Source organism: Sinocyclocheilus anshuiensis, unplaced genomic scaffold, assembly GCF_001515605.1.
Source record: "Sinocyclocheilus anshuiensis isolate Anshui unplaced genomic scaffold, SAMN03320099.WGS_v1.1 scaffold85, whole genome shotgun sequence".
Classification (NCBI taxonomy): Eukaryota; Metazoa; Chordata; class Actinopteri; order Cypriniformes; family Cyprinidae; genus Sinocyclocheilus; species Sinocyclocheilus anshuiensis.
The window spans coordinates 3,319,982-3,336,394 of NW_015536800.1; the positions used below are offsets into that span (position 1 = coordinate 3,319,982).

The following is a 16,413-nucleotide window of genomic DNA, read 5'->3' on the forward strand; positions in this document are numbered from 1 at the left end:
CCATAATGAATCACCTATCAAGATTAACAATGGTTTGGTTGATGAGCAGCAAGTTAAGAATCAAAACATACCTACACTTTGAGAAAGAAGTTACTGAGAAACAGAGTAGCAACTAGTAAATCTGCCAATACCAGTAATTGCAAAATAACCACTCAAAGGAACTAAACTGCACCTTTTGATTCTTCTTGGAGCCAGGAAGCTTCTTCAGGCCAGGTTTGCTCCCGGAGGAGCCCATCTTCTCCTCAAACTCACGCTCCTGCTCTCTCTTCTCCCCTACCAGTCAAACAACCCAACAATCTTCAACTACTTTCCTCCTTCTCTACATTAAAAACTGGTCTGTCAGCATCAGTCTCCAGGCATGCTGCATTAGAAACAACTCCCTCCCTATCACAGACCTGCTCCCGTATTCCTCCTAAGAGAGAGGGAGTGGAAACTCAGATAAGAGAAAATGGAAAGATGAATGTTGAAAGAGTGAGTAGGTGGAAAAGTGGGTTCTGTGGTTATGAAGAAAATATTTCTTTTTTATGGGCAAGCAATTTGATTGGTTCTTATTGATATACTGAGACCAAAATAATAGATGAATCACATTTTACCAGGGTACAAGAAGTAAGTCCAAAGGTGATATCAGAGTTACATAACATGGCTGTTCTATAAATGAGATTGTGCTTGGTGTATTGGAGCTTATATAATATTATGGTCAACATGGGAACCGTTACATGGCAGAAGACCACAGGTCTGCAAAGCTGTGTAAGAAAAATACATGAAGAATCAGAACAAATGAGTAATTAGACTGGGGAAAAATGATTCAATTAAAAAGTAATGAGGTATTTGCTCAAAGTTAGATTTTAATAAAATCCATATGCAATAGTTTTGATGACAGTTCAAGCACAAGCAAACAACCCATTTGCATGTGCTTGAACAAATTTTATTTGAACTAGTTTTACTTGAAATATAAAATTTTTAGTAGACACTTCCACAGTGGTATTTTCCATAAAAAAATTTCAAAAATACCATGTAATTATATTCTATGAAATATGGTAAAAGTGCAAAGTGGTGGGTGGGTACAGAGAAACATTGCTCTACTGTTATCAGCCAAACAGCAGTGAGGTGGGAAAATAAACCACACCCCTTCTCCAAACCCCACCCCCTGGGACTCAATAGCAGCTGGTGCATTCCTCACAGCAACATCCCACCTCCTCTGTGCTCACTATCAATCACTGTGGGTGACACAAGGGCTAAAATTGTCAACTTTCCCCAAAGTAAAGTCTCGCTTTTTTCACGAGTGGAAAGAAAGTGAAAGATTTGAATTTTCTAGACAGTATGTGGGGTTTCTGGAGTTGAAGTGCAAAATTTGTGAAGTATCCTATAGGTGTTTTTTTAAGCTGTTTTGATAAGAAGAATTGATGTGGGAAGGCTTGCTATTATTGAGAGATAAGGAGATAAGATGACAAATTTGCATTATATATAGGACACCGAGGAATGCATGGAATGAGATGGCTAAAATGGAAATTTGAAAGAAAGAAAGTAAGTAAGTAAGTAAGTAAATTGTGGGATTCTGGGTTTAATTGTACGCCTGGGGTGAAGATTACTAGACTGGGTGTGGGGTGCACATTGAGTAACCCATTAACATAGTTACACTAACATTAGCTCACATAAGCCTATTTAAGTTCCCAACTTTAAACCTAGCTAATAGTGTTTACCTAGATATGAGTTCAGGCAGATTAGAGTAAATTTAAAGTCAACATGAAATCAAAATTGACCCTATTCACTTTCTTAATACACATTCCTAGTCTTGTGCATGATTTATGGGTGCACATTATTTCAAAGAACAAATATTTGTTGTCACAGTCTTTCAACAAAATGTAATCCATTTCTCCAGCTCTGGAACACCATTTTTTGGCTGCCGTCAGTGGGCCAGTACTTTCTCCAACCTATCTGCACCAGTCCATTCTGGTGTACTTTTTATGATCTCTAATATCTTTTATAATCTCTAATATCTTAATTCACTTCTATTTGAGTGAAAATTTTTCTATTTCTTGCAGGCTTTTACCTCTCTGGCCTCAATCAATTTCAACATTCAAAATCGAGAACTATTCCAGCCAGTCATGCAGGAAATACAAGACAGTTCATGCCTTCAGATGATCACACATTATCAGACAGTCTAGTGTATGATTCAGTACAACATTGTGCATCTAGATGATTTTACTGTCAGTGGTTCTACCTCAGGGCCCATGAGGGCGGGATTACGCTCAAACCTACTCTGTCAGATAAACCAATATGCAAAACGGTAGGGTGTTACTAAACTCCCCAATCAAATGAACAGTAGGCTTGAAACTTCACTCTCACACACAGAGGTTTCAGAATGATCAAAGCTGACATTGTATAATTGGATGTATTTAAGACTTAAGTAAGTCTGTACGCGATAGTGGATAGTGGTCTATTAGTCTACACAAACATTTGAGAAACTTCTTAACAAGATGTTAAAGCATTAAAAAGGCATTCAATAAGCCGTGAGCAGTGTGGCAAGGACATGTCAATGCCGGTGATTAATTATTAAGTTTTACTGGTTAGGCAAACTAAATACCTGAGACTTAACATTTTAAAAAATGACTGAATTACTTGTTAATTGTCATTTCTGTTTTATCAACAATTTTCTGTGACATCCTAAGAGAATACAAATCTGTGACTTACTATCTTACTATTGTTTTTGGTAGAGTGTTTACCTCATGGTTGATTTATTCAGACCAATGGGAATCCTTAAATACTTAGTTACACCTAGTAATTGATTGACAGCTCCTTTGATCTGCAAATATTTGCAAACCAAAAGAAGGTGAATGGAGATTAGCACTGTGGCAAGTCTGTATCCAGGATACAGCCAATCACGAAATAAAGGGCTTTTACAGACACTCCCAGATATTTGATCATGCCAGGCTGTATACATAGAGTTTGATGGGTCTGAAATTTAGTCAAAGAGACCCCAAAGAGGCCAACTGTTTCCTCTTCAAACTTATATTGTGCAAGTTGAGTCGCTACCGAAGCTGCGCTGAAGCCACATTCCATTTCCAGAACAATGGTGGAAAAGTAAGAAGTAAATTAAAGGAGGGAGATCAACGCACAAGTGCAACATCGAACTAAAGAGGCCCAGTAGCGTGTGGATCTGATGGCGATGAGCATGAATGAATAGAAGAACCTGTGTTTCGGTGGGTTGCAAAGAGATCATGTGAAGGGGTTAGGTCAAACTTGGCTTATTGACTAAACTAAATCATGCATGACATCTAGAGTGAATGTGAGAGAACATCCCCCCTGGAGCCCTCTTAGTTTCAACACACCTGGAAATGCTGGTTAATGGTACCACCATATGAAACATTTCCTACTTACCTGCTTTGTAGACAAAACAGACAGGCACATACGTTATGACAAGCCCTTGTAGTATGCTTGATTATCCATAATTACATTTCAGATGTTTGTAATTGCATCTGACCCAATTACATTTTCAAAGGATGAAATGATAATTTGAGATACCTGCAATTATAATCTGACTAATGGAACAGAGGAACAAAGATCTCTTGATTGAAGATAATTTGAATAGTCAAGACTTCATTATATACTGTAAGATATGTCTAATGTTAAACAGATTACAGTTCAAATCAGTTTTTTTCTGAAAGAAATTAATACTTTTGCTTAGCAATGGATGTATTAAATTGATAAAACATGACAGTAAAGACATTTAAAATGTCACAAAAGATTTTTGTGACTTTTGATCTTTCTGTTGGTTTCCACAAAAACATTAAGTAGTACAACTGTTTTCAAAATTGCTAAAAAGAAGAAGTTTCTTGAGCGCCAAATCAGCATATTAGAATGATCTCTAAAGGATCATGCGACACTGAAGACTAGATAAATGGCTGCTGAAAAATCATCTTTGCCATCATGGGAATAAATTACATTTTAAAATATATTCAAATCAGAAACAGTTATTTTGAATTGTAAAAACATTTCACAAAATTACTGTTTTTGCTGTATTCTTAAATGATGATAAATTAGATATATAAAACACCATTTTGCACAGCTCTCTGCCAAAGACCACTTTGCCAAAAGATCAGTAATATGCTGAATATCTATATATTAAAACCATGGCAAGAAAGAAAAATAGAAAATGAATGGTGAGTAAACCTGACAAAGAAACATCTAGACAAAAGACAAAAAATTAAACAGTAAAGTTCTCCAACCTCACTGAAGATGTGCTGCACAACCAGGGCAAGAGCTTCCAGTCGCCGATTGCCGTTAACGATGAGTTTACGGAGATGCAGGATGCATTGACTTTTCTTCTCATTTTGAAGACGAAGATCTTTCTCTTCCTCTTCCTCCGTCGGTCTTCCTTGACTAGCTGAGCTGTGCTGCTGTGTCCGTCCAGCTGTTGCCCCTGCAGCTTTGGGCCCTTTGGAGCTCTTGTCCACTGTAAAAGAGCGCGTGTTCAGTGTGGCCATTACGTTCAGCATGATTTCACAGTCCAGAATCACATATACTCCTCAATTCAACCAGTAAAAGTGAAAGCAAAAAACTGCACTTATGAGAAGAACATTCACCCCCATACACTAGAAAAATATTTTTATCTTAATGGTATCATAACAAAGAAATGAACATGACTAATAGGAAAGCTGTGCAACAAAAGCTTTAAGCAACAAACTCAGCACGCAAATAACATACGCCCTCTCTTGTGTTGATCCTGAAAAAAAAAAGTCATAGTGCATGCTGGGATTGCATCTTAATGAAAATGCACTAAGGTCCAGAGAGCACATTAAGAGTGCATTAGAAAGAGAGAGAGAGAGATTGAGTGTGTGTGTGTGTGTGTGTACTGAGAGTGCATTTTGGTCTCATCTTTTATAGGCTAACTGAAGTCAAAGTAAGGTTTCCATCCCATAATCTGTAAAGAATACTGACTATTAATTGAATTTTATAAGCATTCTCAAACTGCCTACTGAGCAATAACACATCTGAGATGTAGAGAAATAAGTATTTTTGATTATGTTTTTTTATATTTATATATGAGGTCATAAAATGTATAATAATTATTATACAAGAATTAGAAAAATAATGTGTAAACTAGGTGTAATACTGTCAATGCTTCACATGTAAATTCCACGTGTATAATTTATTTTTGTCTTAATTAGATACTGTGTGTGTGTGTGTGTACTGAGAGTGCATTTTGGTCTCATCTTTTATAGGCTAACTGAAGTCAAAGTAAGGTTTCCATCCCATAATCTGTAAAGAATACTGACTATTAATTGAATTTTATAAGCATTCTCAAACTGCCTACTGAGCAATAACACATCTGAGATGTAGAGAAATAAGTATTTTTGATTATGTTTTTTTATATTTATATATGAGGTCATAAAATGTATAATAATTATTATACAAGAATTAGAAAAATAATGTGTAAACTAGGTGTAATACTGTCAATGCTTCACATGTAAATTCCACGTGTATAATTTATTTTTGTCTTAATTAGATACTTAAAGCTTAAACATGAGGGTAAAGACAGATGAAGGCTGGATATATGTGTAATTTTGGTATTTGGTTGGCTTCTGTCAAACTCCCCGGTCTGTGTATGACATTTAACAAGAACTGTAATTTAGATGGTAATTTAGTCCCTGTTTGAATGTAATCTGTATTTACCAAGCAACTTTAAAATATGATATCCCACACACAAATCTGCCAAGTAACCACAATAGACAACAAACAGTGTGAAGAGGTGAAGAGTACAAATTGAATATTAGCTATTGCTGATGCAGTTTAACTCTCATTCCCTAGTAGACTGCTTTGGACAGCTGGCCTTAAAGAAACAGTTCACCCAAAAAAAGAAAAAAAAGAAAATCGCTTTATTACTATAGGAGTGTGGATTTTAGGGTAGACAGAAAATCTATCTTATTCACGATTCATACACTCTCAGAAAAACGGTACAAAAGCTGTCAGCTTTGGTACAGTTTTTCTGAGTGTAGGTTTTCAATTTGTTTAAGGAAAGATTTTTGTAAATTCCGAATGATTTGATTCAGTCCGATTCACAATGAGATGTAATTTCATTCTGTAATTTTTAAGTGCATATAGGATTATGTAAATGCTGCTCCTAATGCATCTTATATGCAAACAAAGGTATGTCTCCGATAATCTGCTTATGTAAAAACTGTAATGTTTATATATTTACAAATATTGAATGATACTTTATAGAATCATTTACAGCATTTTAAATAGATTCTTGATCAAAAGAAATGATTCATGATTCAAAAATCTATTTTTCAAAATCATTGTATATGCATTAGCAAGATTTGTTTTCGATGAATTGAGAAAACGAGGGAATCTTCTCACCCCTAGTCATCACTGTATGCTGTATGGCTTCAGAAGACTCAGCTGAATACTGAATGTCGTTGAATATAGCTGTAAGATCTGTGCGAAATGATGACAGAATTCTCATTTATGGGTGAACTATCCCTTTAAATCACCTTCCATGAATCAGAGAGTCTCTCTGATGCCCCCTGCTGGCAGATATATTTTCACTGTAGTTGACCCTTAGAGCATGCTTTCAAGCTTCTTATAGCTTTTGTAGAAATTAATTTACACAACAAATCATCTACGAATAATTTATCACTCTTAATGAAAGGAGACTTTTTGAAGTGAAGTGTCAAAATATCAATATAATGTCAACCGCTTGTAGAAATTACACACACACAAATACACACACTATTAATATTATTCTTTGTTCTCTTCTGCTTTGTGCATCAAAGAATAAGAACACTCAGTAGGCATGTTGTGGATTTAATAAAAAAAATGTCTAATCTTTTCTTATTTCGACTATGAATTTTATCTAATCAAATAAATAGAAATATGTTATCCTATTTATGATAAATGTCCAATCATTAAAATGCTCGTTGGTCAGATATTTCCTCTTTCTTTTTTATACCTAATACAAAAACAATTTTCTTCTAAACCTGGAAGTCTTTATGTATAATGCAAAGATCACTTCTGACGAATGTCTCTGTTACATTATTTAAACACAGGCTTGAAATAGAGAGATTGCTGCAGTCTTTTTCTGGCTTAGTGTGATGTGAGGGAATATGTGTGCTTTGAGATGAAATGCAATGTCCTTAAATAACTGTAACTCAGTGCTGAACAGTGCCCTTGCCTGTTGTCACATGACCACACCTGCACAATCTGCCACCCCACAGGACTGTGTCATCAGCTCTGATCACATCACTGCTGACCTCAGATACTCCGCTACTATGGATGTCAGTGTGGCACAGATTTTTGTCCCCAATACCCTTACAAAACTGTGCAGTGGTACTATTGTGGTATTGGATGATAACTTTTATATAGGCCTATACCATGCTATGGAAAGATTACCATATTTATATGTCATGGTACTCTTTAAAATGACCATGGAACATGTCCAAACATAATAAAAATTTTAAATGGCACATATATTAAATCATCTGAGTTTTTTATTAATATTATATTTTTGCCCATTTCTTGTACCTTCTAAAATTGAACAAAATCTGAAAAAACATTTTAAAAATTTAGCTTTATTTCAAATGTTTTATTTGCCCCATATTGCATCTTGTAATTTAAACCAAACCTTTAAAATGGTAAAAATGACTCTTTACATCATATATTTTCTTCTGAATAAATAAATAAAATATCAAACAAAATGTATTTTAAATACATCATTTTAAATTTTAGATTATATTTTGGCTATTTCTTGTAAATTCTGAAATTGACAAAATACATATGTATGTAAATATAAAAAAATTAAAAAAAAGTAACACTACCTCAAATGTTTTATTTGCCCATATATTACATTTTGTAATGTAAACTGAACCTTAAAACTGTAAATGATATATGTACAAAATGATTCAAATATATTTATAAATATATTTTGGCCAGATAATTTTTTTTCTTTAGCTATGGGATAGTTCCACTATGGTACATGTCCAAACAAAAACACGGTACTAACATGTATTACAAATAATAATACTAATGGAAAATATGGTACTGTATTACCATGGTAGCATGTCTAATAAGACAGCGTAAAGCTATGATAGTTAAATCTAAAACTCATGTATTGACTGCATTGTCTACTATTATTTGATTATCCACTATGTCTTGTGTTTGATTGATGCTTTCTAAAAGTTTATTTTTAAATTGGTGAGATATATATATATATATATGAACTTAGGTGTACAGTATAGAGAATGTGGCTTTACTAGATTACAAAATCATTAAACGTCATCACTATGCTGTGTAAAATAAAGGATAGTGTACATAGTCTCTGCTTGTGTGTGCATCTATGTGTGAACACGATAAGTCCATAAGTAGCATGTAATCAGTGTGCAGTCTAGGCCTCGTAATAAGTGTTTATTATGGTCTACCGTGACAGGAGACATGCTGTGATTGCTGTCCCCCAAACACCCCACTGGAGACAGACCGTAGCTAGTTACCACACACATACACACTGAGTAGGGCTCAACCACAGGCGTCCAAGCACAAGCTTCGTCAAGCGTGTCCACACCCAGGCCGGATATGTTCATGGTTATGCTAACAGACAGAGTGGTGCTCCTTTGATGCTGTTGTTTCTCTCAGCAATCCTCTTTTCATTACACTGCAAGATTAAACATCACACACACACTCATACAACCAGCAAACCGCAAGCCTCCACAGAAAAAAAATAAAGGCTTCCACTCTTCCACATAATTACTGGAAGGCAGATGAGGAAATTATGCACCCGCTCTGAAGGAAAGCCTGAATAAACGTTTCAGCGTTTTGCTTAATGGAAAGAATGATGTCACTTAGACAGAAGCAGTGCCACACATTCAAAAGGAGACCAAACACATTCAAACACATCACGGCACATCTTCTCAATCTAAATGTGACATAGTTTCATCTAGCAAGAGGAAACTGTCTAATGATACACCTTAAGCTTACCAAGGCTGCATTTGTTTGATCAAAACACAGTAATGTTGTGCAACCAATGTTGACAATAATAAGAGTTGTGCTGCTTAATATTGTGGAAATTGTGATATATTTTACAAGATTATTTGATAAATAGAAAGTCTAACAGAATAGCATTTATTTGAAATATATATTTTTATATGAAAGTAAAAGTATTTACTGACACTTTGGATCAATTTAATGTATCCTTGGTGAATAAAAAGTATTAATTCCTTTAAAAAAATGCACTGAATAGTACTGTAAATATTACATAAGCAAACTCTTGTTTTGTTAATTTAGTTTAATTCAGGTCTACCTACATGTTTTTGTTGTTATTCAACCTAAAATGACCCTCCTAAAAATCCTTACTGTGAACAAAAAGTACTATGAAGGTACCACGACACAGTGAAAAAATCTGGTATCCCTGTTGAAAAAACAAGCATATGCTGGTTAGGTATGTTTTGAAGCACGGCTGCTGGTTTGAGCTGGTCCTTAGCTGGTCATGTGCTGGTCCTAAGCAATTAGCTCCTGCTCAGGACCAGAACATGACTAGCTTAAACCAGCTCAAACCAGCAGCCATGCTTCAAAACATATCAACCAGCATATGCTGGATTTTTCAACAGGGATATCATAGAATATCATATATTCTTTGGAGCATGTCCAAAAACATGGTATTAAAATGATAAATGGTTAAATAAAAATAGTAAATTACTTTTGTTGGTTGATTCAGTCATATCAAATAACGATTTTGACTAAAGAAAGCAGTTAATGTATTTTGTAATTTGTATGTAATTTTACTCTACCTTATGACAAAATTTTTACCATGTACTATTTTTGTTTGTGTTGAACTATTCAAATTATATAGCTATGGAGCAAATATTTCCCAGTCTAAATGACTGGAAGATGACTAAATGAGATCTCTCGTGACAGTTTGGTGGTGTTACCTATCCGAGCATGGCTGGAAAGACAGACAGAAAGCGGCCAGGCTGCTGCACAGAGAGAGCGACATCCAGGGCCTGTGGTAAAATGACATACCACCATAATCACAACCTCAAACCAAACTATTTAGTTTATTGTTTATTAATTCTTTAGATATGAATGTTAGGAATGGGGTATAGGCAAGGGCTTTGGCTCACTGGAAAGTCAAAGGGAGTATCTGAAGAGGATAAGTGTGATCACACACAAAAGCACACATGCATTTGGATTTTCTGTGGATCCCTTTGGATATTAAAGACTTGGGATATCCTGTTTCCACCCAAACTCAGGAACGTGATGGTTGCTTATTGTCACAAATTAGTAGCGCCCACCACCATGTCTCTGGTCCCTATTGTTACCCTATTGCTATTGTCACTTGTTTAATCATTCGCTAAACAGAAATTGTATACAAAAGTCACTTAGAAATGAATAGCACAGTTCACTTAAAAAAAACAAAACAACAACAACAAGGACATATTTTACTACAAGAAATGTTTCTACCGTAAATTGAAAAAAAAAAAAATTACTTAAAATTTCCTTGTGCACACACTGTCATTGAGATACACACAGAATGAGAAGGATAAATAAATAAATAATCTGGATTGGAATTATAAGAATGAGGCCAGCGACTGTGTTTAGATTAAATCGCATGATGAGGGATGAAAACTACCAGTCCAAAGCAAGCCATCAAATCCAGATGGATAAATAGATTAAAAAATGAAGGCTGTAAGAATGCTCACACAACATTACATCTCTAAAATCAGTGCATTTGTTCTGATTAGAGAGGCTGTGCTCTCAGATGAAGATTAATTTGAACGAGTATCTCGTACAGTGTGTGCAGGAGCGTTTGGTATGTACAAACTGTTCTCTCTGCTGATGCTCTCACAGACTCACACACTCACTCACACCGGCTGTTCAGGTCACATATATCAGGTCTGTAGATAACAGCACCACATGATCCAGCATGCTAGTTTCTATAGAGACAACTATGAGGAGATGCTGCACTCTGAATGTATGTGTTCAAGAATATTCTGGAATTTTCCACTGTGTCTTCCAATAGATGAGGGAGAATATTGTGACTGCCATACCTATACCACTGGTGTACTAGAGAGATAATATTTGTGAACATATCCAGGTCACATTTTACCCATAAATAAAATAGAAAAAGAAGGAAAACAAATTAATATACATATATGTGTGTATGTGATTTTTTTTGCATAAAGAAATGAAGCTAATTCTTTTATTGTATAATTATTTGAATGACACTTTTTTATATTGATAGTTAATACTTTTAATAATCATCTTAATTAAATGCATAATACACACACACACACACACACACACATATATATATATATATATATATATGTGTGTGTGTGTGTGTGTGTGTGTGGTCACATATATATATATATATATATATATATATATGTATATATAAAATAGATTTTGGAGTGAAAGAGAGAGTGAAAGAGAGAGAAAGAGAGAGACGGACAGTTAGGGAGAGAGCACCCTTACATGAACCCTAACCTAAATTCACATCTGACACAGAAAGAAGGAGGGCGGTGGAGAATTTAGTAGAGAATTAAACCATAAAATGTGCATCTGAAAACACAGAAACACATCCTAGCAATCAGCTGAACCCTTACCATTTTCATACACACACACACACACACACACACTATCACATCAATCTGTGCTTTATTTACTCCCAGCACAAAAATCAATATATACCGTTCCCCTTGTTTTGTAAATGTGCTGTTTACATATGAATACAAGGATGCAGAGACAGCACAGATAAACATGTTAAAAACACAGCTAGCAGTTTCTATTTATGGCACTGCACATGGTGCCCTCTGGCACGAGCATCACTCACTAAATATCACGCGATCAGGCCTTTCACTACATTACACACACACACGCAGTCCCACAAACACACACGATTCTTTGTAAGCATCTTCTGTTAAAAGAAACAATAGTGAAGGCTGCCACATGCTCCTCAAAGCACAGATGGAACAACGGTAACTATGAAGAGACGGGTGTCAAAAGGAGAAATATGGGAGGGGGAAGGGGCGTATGGTGAGGGAGAGATGAAGGGAGAGATTGAGAGATGGAGGAAGGGAAAGGAGAGGTTCCCCAACCTGTATGGAAGACCACCGTGGTCTTCTTGCATCCCGGCAGTAGCTGGAGATTGCGGAATAGTCCTTTAGCCGTGAGCTTCACGTGGAAGTTTGATAGGGAAAGTCTCGGAGACCATAACATGACCTTCAACGTTTAAAAGGAGGAGAGGAAATCCTCCACAAAATATAGGGGGGGGGGAATCAAGAAATTTCTTGAAAAAAATTTAACAAAAAAATAAATAAATATTAAATTAAAATTCACTACATAAAAAAAATCTTATGGTCTCTGTCACATTCCAGTGTCCAAATAAGAGGCGGAGAAAAAAACAGTGAAAAAGAAGAAAAATTGGGGAAAGAATAATACTAAAATTTGCTATAGTCTCCAAATCTCTCCAAAAAATTCTAAAAAAAAAATGATACTGCTACAGAAACACCAAACTGACGATGAAGATTGGATTGGGAATGATGCGTAGTTCTTGTGGGAACGGCCACTCTGTTCAGCGGTATCCTCTTGGATGCTGAACCAGCCAGTGTCTCATATATTCTCCTCCTCTCTCTCTCTCTCTCTTGCAAATGTGCACACGCTAATCTTTTATGTGTGTTGCACATGCACACACACACACACAAACACGCACACTTGAAGCCAAGCTCTCTGTAGCTTCACACACACACACTCGTGCACTCAGAAGGGGGGATGGAGGGAGAAAGGCAATGTAAGAGGGAAGGGGAGGGAGTTTGCACAGAGCGGGGAGTAGGTGGTTTATGAGTAACGTCGTTCTCTCACTCCCTCTCTCTTGGCTACAGTATGGGTATGATTATGGTGTGAGGATGAAAGATGCTGCATTTGAAGATTATAGCTACTGATTTACAATTACACTGCAAAAATTTTTTTTTTTCGTAATCAGTATTTTCACTGATAAAATATTTAAACTTCCTTGAAACAAAATACATTTATTTGAGAAGCAAAACTGTGTATTTATTTTCACTCTCTCTCCTTTAATGGTTTTGAATGCAACAAAATTTGGTGAGGTTTTTGCTTAAAACAAGAAAAAACACCAACAAGGTAAGAATTGCCTCTTAATTCAAGACATATTTAAAATACAAGATACAAAAAAAAGGACGCTTAGATGACAGAATTTCACCAAATAATGAAAGCTAATGGAGTCCAATGTTGGTTTCCACTGACTTTCATTATATGGGCAATAATAATAATAATTATTATTATATAAATATATAATATTTATTTATTTTATAACTTTCATTATATGGGCAATAATAATAATAATAATAATATTAATAATTATATAAATACATAATATTTATTTATTTTATAATTTTCTTGTGTACAATAGAAGTAATAAAGTCATACAGACTTGAAATGACGTGGGTTAGAAAATGACGACAGAATTTTCATACAAAAAAAAGGACGCTTAGATGACAGAATTTCACCAAATAATGAAAGCTAATGGAGTCCAATGTTGGTTTCCACTGACTTTCATTATATGGGCAATAATAATAATAATAATAATATTAATAATTATATAAATACATAATATTTATTTATTTTATAATTTTCTTGTGTACAATAGAAGTAATAAAGTCATACAGACTTGAAATGACATGTGGGTTAGAAAATGACGACAGAATTTTCATCTGTTGGTGAAGATTTTTTTAACTAATTCATTTTAGTAAATATTTGAATACTGAAATCCTACATTCTCATTCAAAGACATTGGTCTTTTTTTTTTTTTTGTCATTTTTCTTATTTCATAGGCATAAAGTTCTTATTAGTCCCTAATCTTGCCTCATGTCATCATCTTCCTTTTTATTCTTCTTCTTTCCCTTTTTTTCGGGTGCCTTCTCTGAGATATCTATTTAACATTTATGTATCTTCCAAGCAGCAGGCTTCCTGAATGGATGCCTTTGTTGGATAAAGAAAAAGAAACAGAGAGAGAGAGAGAGAGAGAGAGAGAGAGAGAGAGAGAGAGAGAGAGAGAGAGAGAGAGAGAGAGAGAGAGAGAGAGAGAGAGAGAGAGAGAGAGAGAGAGAGAGAGAGAGAGAGAGAGAGAGAGAGAGAGAGAGAGAGAGAAACAAGTGCCTCAGAATACTGATGAGTGACATTGTTGAATAGAAAGAAGTCAAGCAGCACATGAACGGCTGTGTTCTGACACTATTGTGCTTCCCTATTCACCTCTAAAGGCCAACAGCTGCATAGCCAGAGCAACATAAATTAGCAACAGTCAAGGGGAGGAGCTGGCGCTTGTGGCTAAAATTCTGTTAAAGTCAAGTTGTTTTGTAAGTAAAACAAGACGGAAAGGCCAGAAATACCAAGAAACGTGCACTGCTTGGGTAAACTTGTTGTGAATGTGACTGGAATTTTTGCTTGAGGATGTCTGTGGCATTTCTGCAAAGAAACACTGCAGAGAAAGTCACACATAGTGCTACAAGGTTAAAAAAGGCGATGGACCTTTTTCACATTTCCGGGTTTCTCAGCAGCGGAAGTCGTCATAGTTGGGTTAACTTGAATAGCAGTGAATGGGAGAGCACCACAAATATATTTTTTGCATTCCCATTTGCTCAAATAGCAACAAAAAAAAAACTCCACGATAGTGTTTTCATGACTTTCAATAAAAGGAAAAAAATTGAGAGAGACTGATAACGGCAGTCAGAAGAGAGAACGATGTCAAATTTACCGTCCCTCCCATAGACGCTGCATTAGAAACACCCTCGCATTAGCTGTTTTTTTGTAATTTGATGCAAAGGTGATATAATACAAATAATAGTGTTATAAATGTACATACATTTTTTTAAAAATACAAATATGAAAAACTTTCGAGGATTTACGATGCTGATTACCGTTAAATGCGTCATCACAGTCTTGTGAAAAGGGTCCATGGGGTTATCTAGTACTCTATATATATATATACTGTATATACTCTATCTAATATATATATACTCTATCTAATGCTTTTGTTTTTTAATAAAAATAAATAAATATCACCTTTTGCTCATGAACCTGCCTTCCTTTAGCAGACAATAAATTATTCAAATCACATACATTAATATGAATAAATACATTTTTATGTTTTCTTCAGTGAATGTTTTCACCCTTTGTAATAGCTGTGTATAACTCCATTAGATGTCCTAAGTGTGAAAAGATGGATCTCAAAATCATAGTCACTGTTGTAAAGGGTTCAACTATGAAGAATATGCTGGAAAACCAAAGAATGTACAGGACCTGGAAGATTTTTCTGAAGAAGAGTAGGCAGTTAACTGCTCAGAACAAATAAGTGAGTCATGAACAACTCATGAAACTCATCACAAAAAAACAGCTGTGGATCATTCAGATCATCAACATCAACAAAGTAAAGTTCACTTACATTTTCCACAGTGAATGTTTAAAGGGATCTGTTCAATAAACATGAAATATTATAACTGTTTGTGTGCTTTTAGTGAAAGCACATTGTGCGTGTCAGTACTTGTGACTTTAATGGTGATCAGATGACATTTTATAACCAATTAACACAAAAAAACGACTAATCCCAATGGGTTCACATACTTTTTTGCCACTGTATCACATGTGTGTGAGAGAAATGCATGAGCACAGATACAGAGGAATCCACTGTTCAATCATTTTATAACTTTTATATCCTATGGCCATATTTATGTTTTGATTAACCACCAAACTGTCTATTTCTAAAATGTAGCACAGTGCATGAATTAAACCCACAATTAAACCTACTTCATAAAACACTTCAAAAGGCCACATACACACCACAAAGTTTTGGAAGTGAAACAGTGATGACTAAAAGTGATAGCAAGGATACAAACAGTTTAAGCTTTTGACAATGCAGCAGTGGTAGAGCGTATATGGATATGGACACAATTAAACCTACTTCACAAAACACTTCAAAAGGCCACATACACACCACAAAGTTTTGGAAGTGAAACAGTTATGACTAAAAGTGATAGCAAGGATACAAACAGTTTAAGCTTTTGACAATGCAGCAGTGGTAGAGCGTATATGGATATGGACACACACACTATGAAATTTTCTCTCTCCTTACCTGCTACTGATGATGAGCGAATGAGTCGTGCAGATCCACTGCGTTGCAAAGCATTCTGGTTGGTCTTAGCTGTCACGTGGCTGGTCACAGCTGGGGCCTTCAGCCCTAATGAAATAGTGCAGAAGAAATCAAACTTCATGTTAACAGACTGCGCAGTGGCAGGTTTCAGTGGCAGAGGCAGATGTACTGTAGAGGTTGTAGGTGCATGAGTGTATTTATGGCAACGGCTGGGAAAGAAACCTTAAAGGGGTCATATGATGCGATTTCAAGTTTTCCTT

The 16,413-nt window shown here is 35.4% G+C and overlaps 1 protein-coding gene across 1 annotated transcript in view; it reads right to left on the reverse strand.

Annotated features, from left to right (window-relative positions):
• LOC107656488 (microtubule-associated tumor suppressor 1-like) overlaps positions 1-16,413 on the reverse strand; it is a 50,383-nt gene that overhangs the window by 13,191 nt on the left and 20,779 nt on the right. The window contains exons 6-7 of the mRNA XM_016444374.1: positions 16,136-16,240; positions 4,227-4,453 (exon numbers count right to left, since the gene is read on the reverse strand). Coding sequence (XP_016299860.1) covers positions 4,227-4,453; positions 16,136-16,240 — 332 coding nt within the window. The remainder of the gene's footprint in view (positions 1-4,226; positions 4,454-16,135; positions 16,241-16,413) is intronic.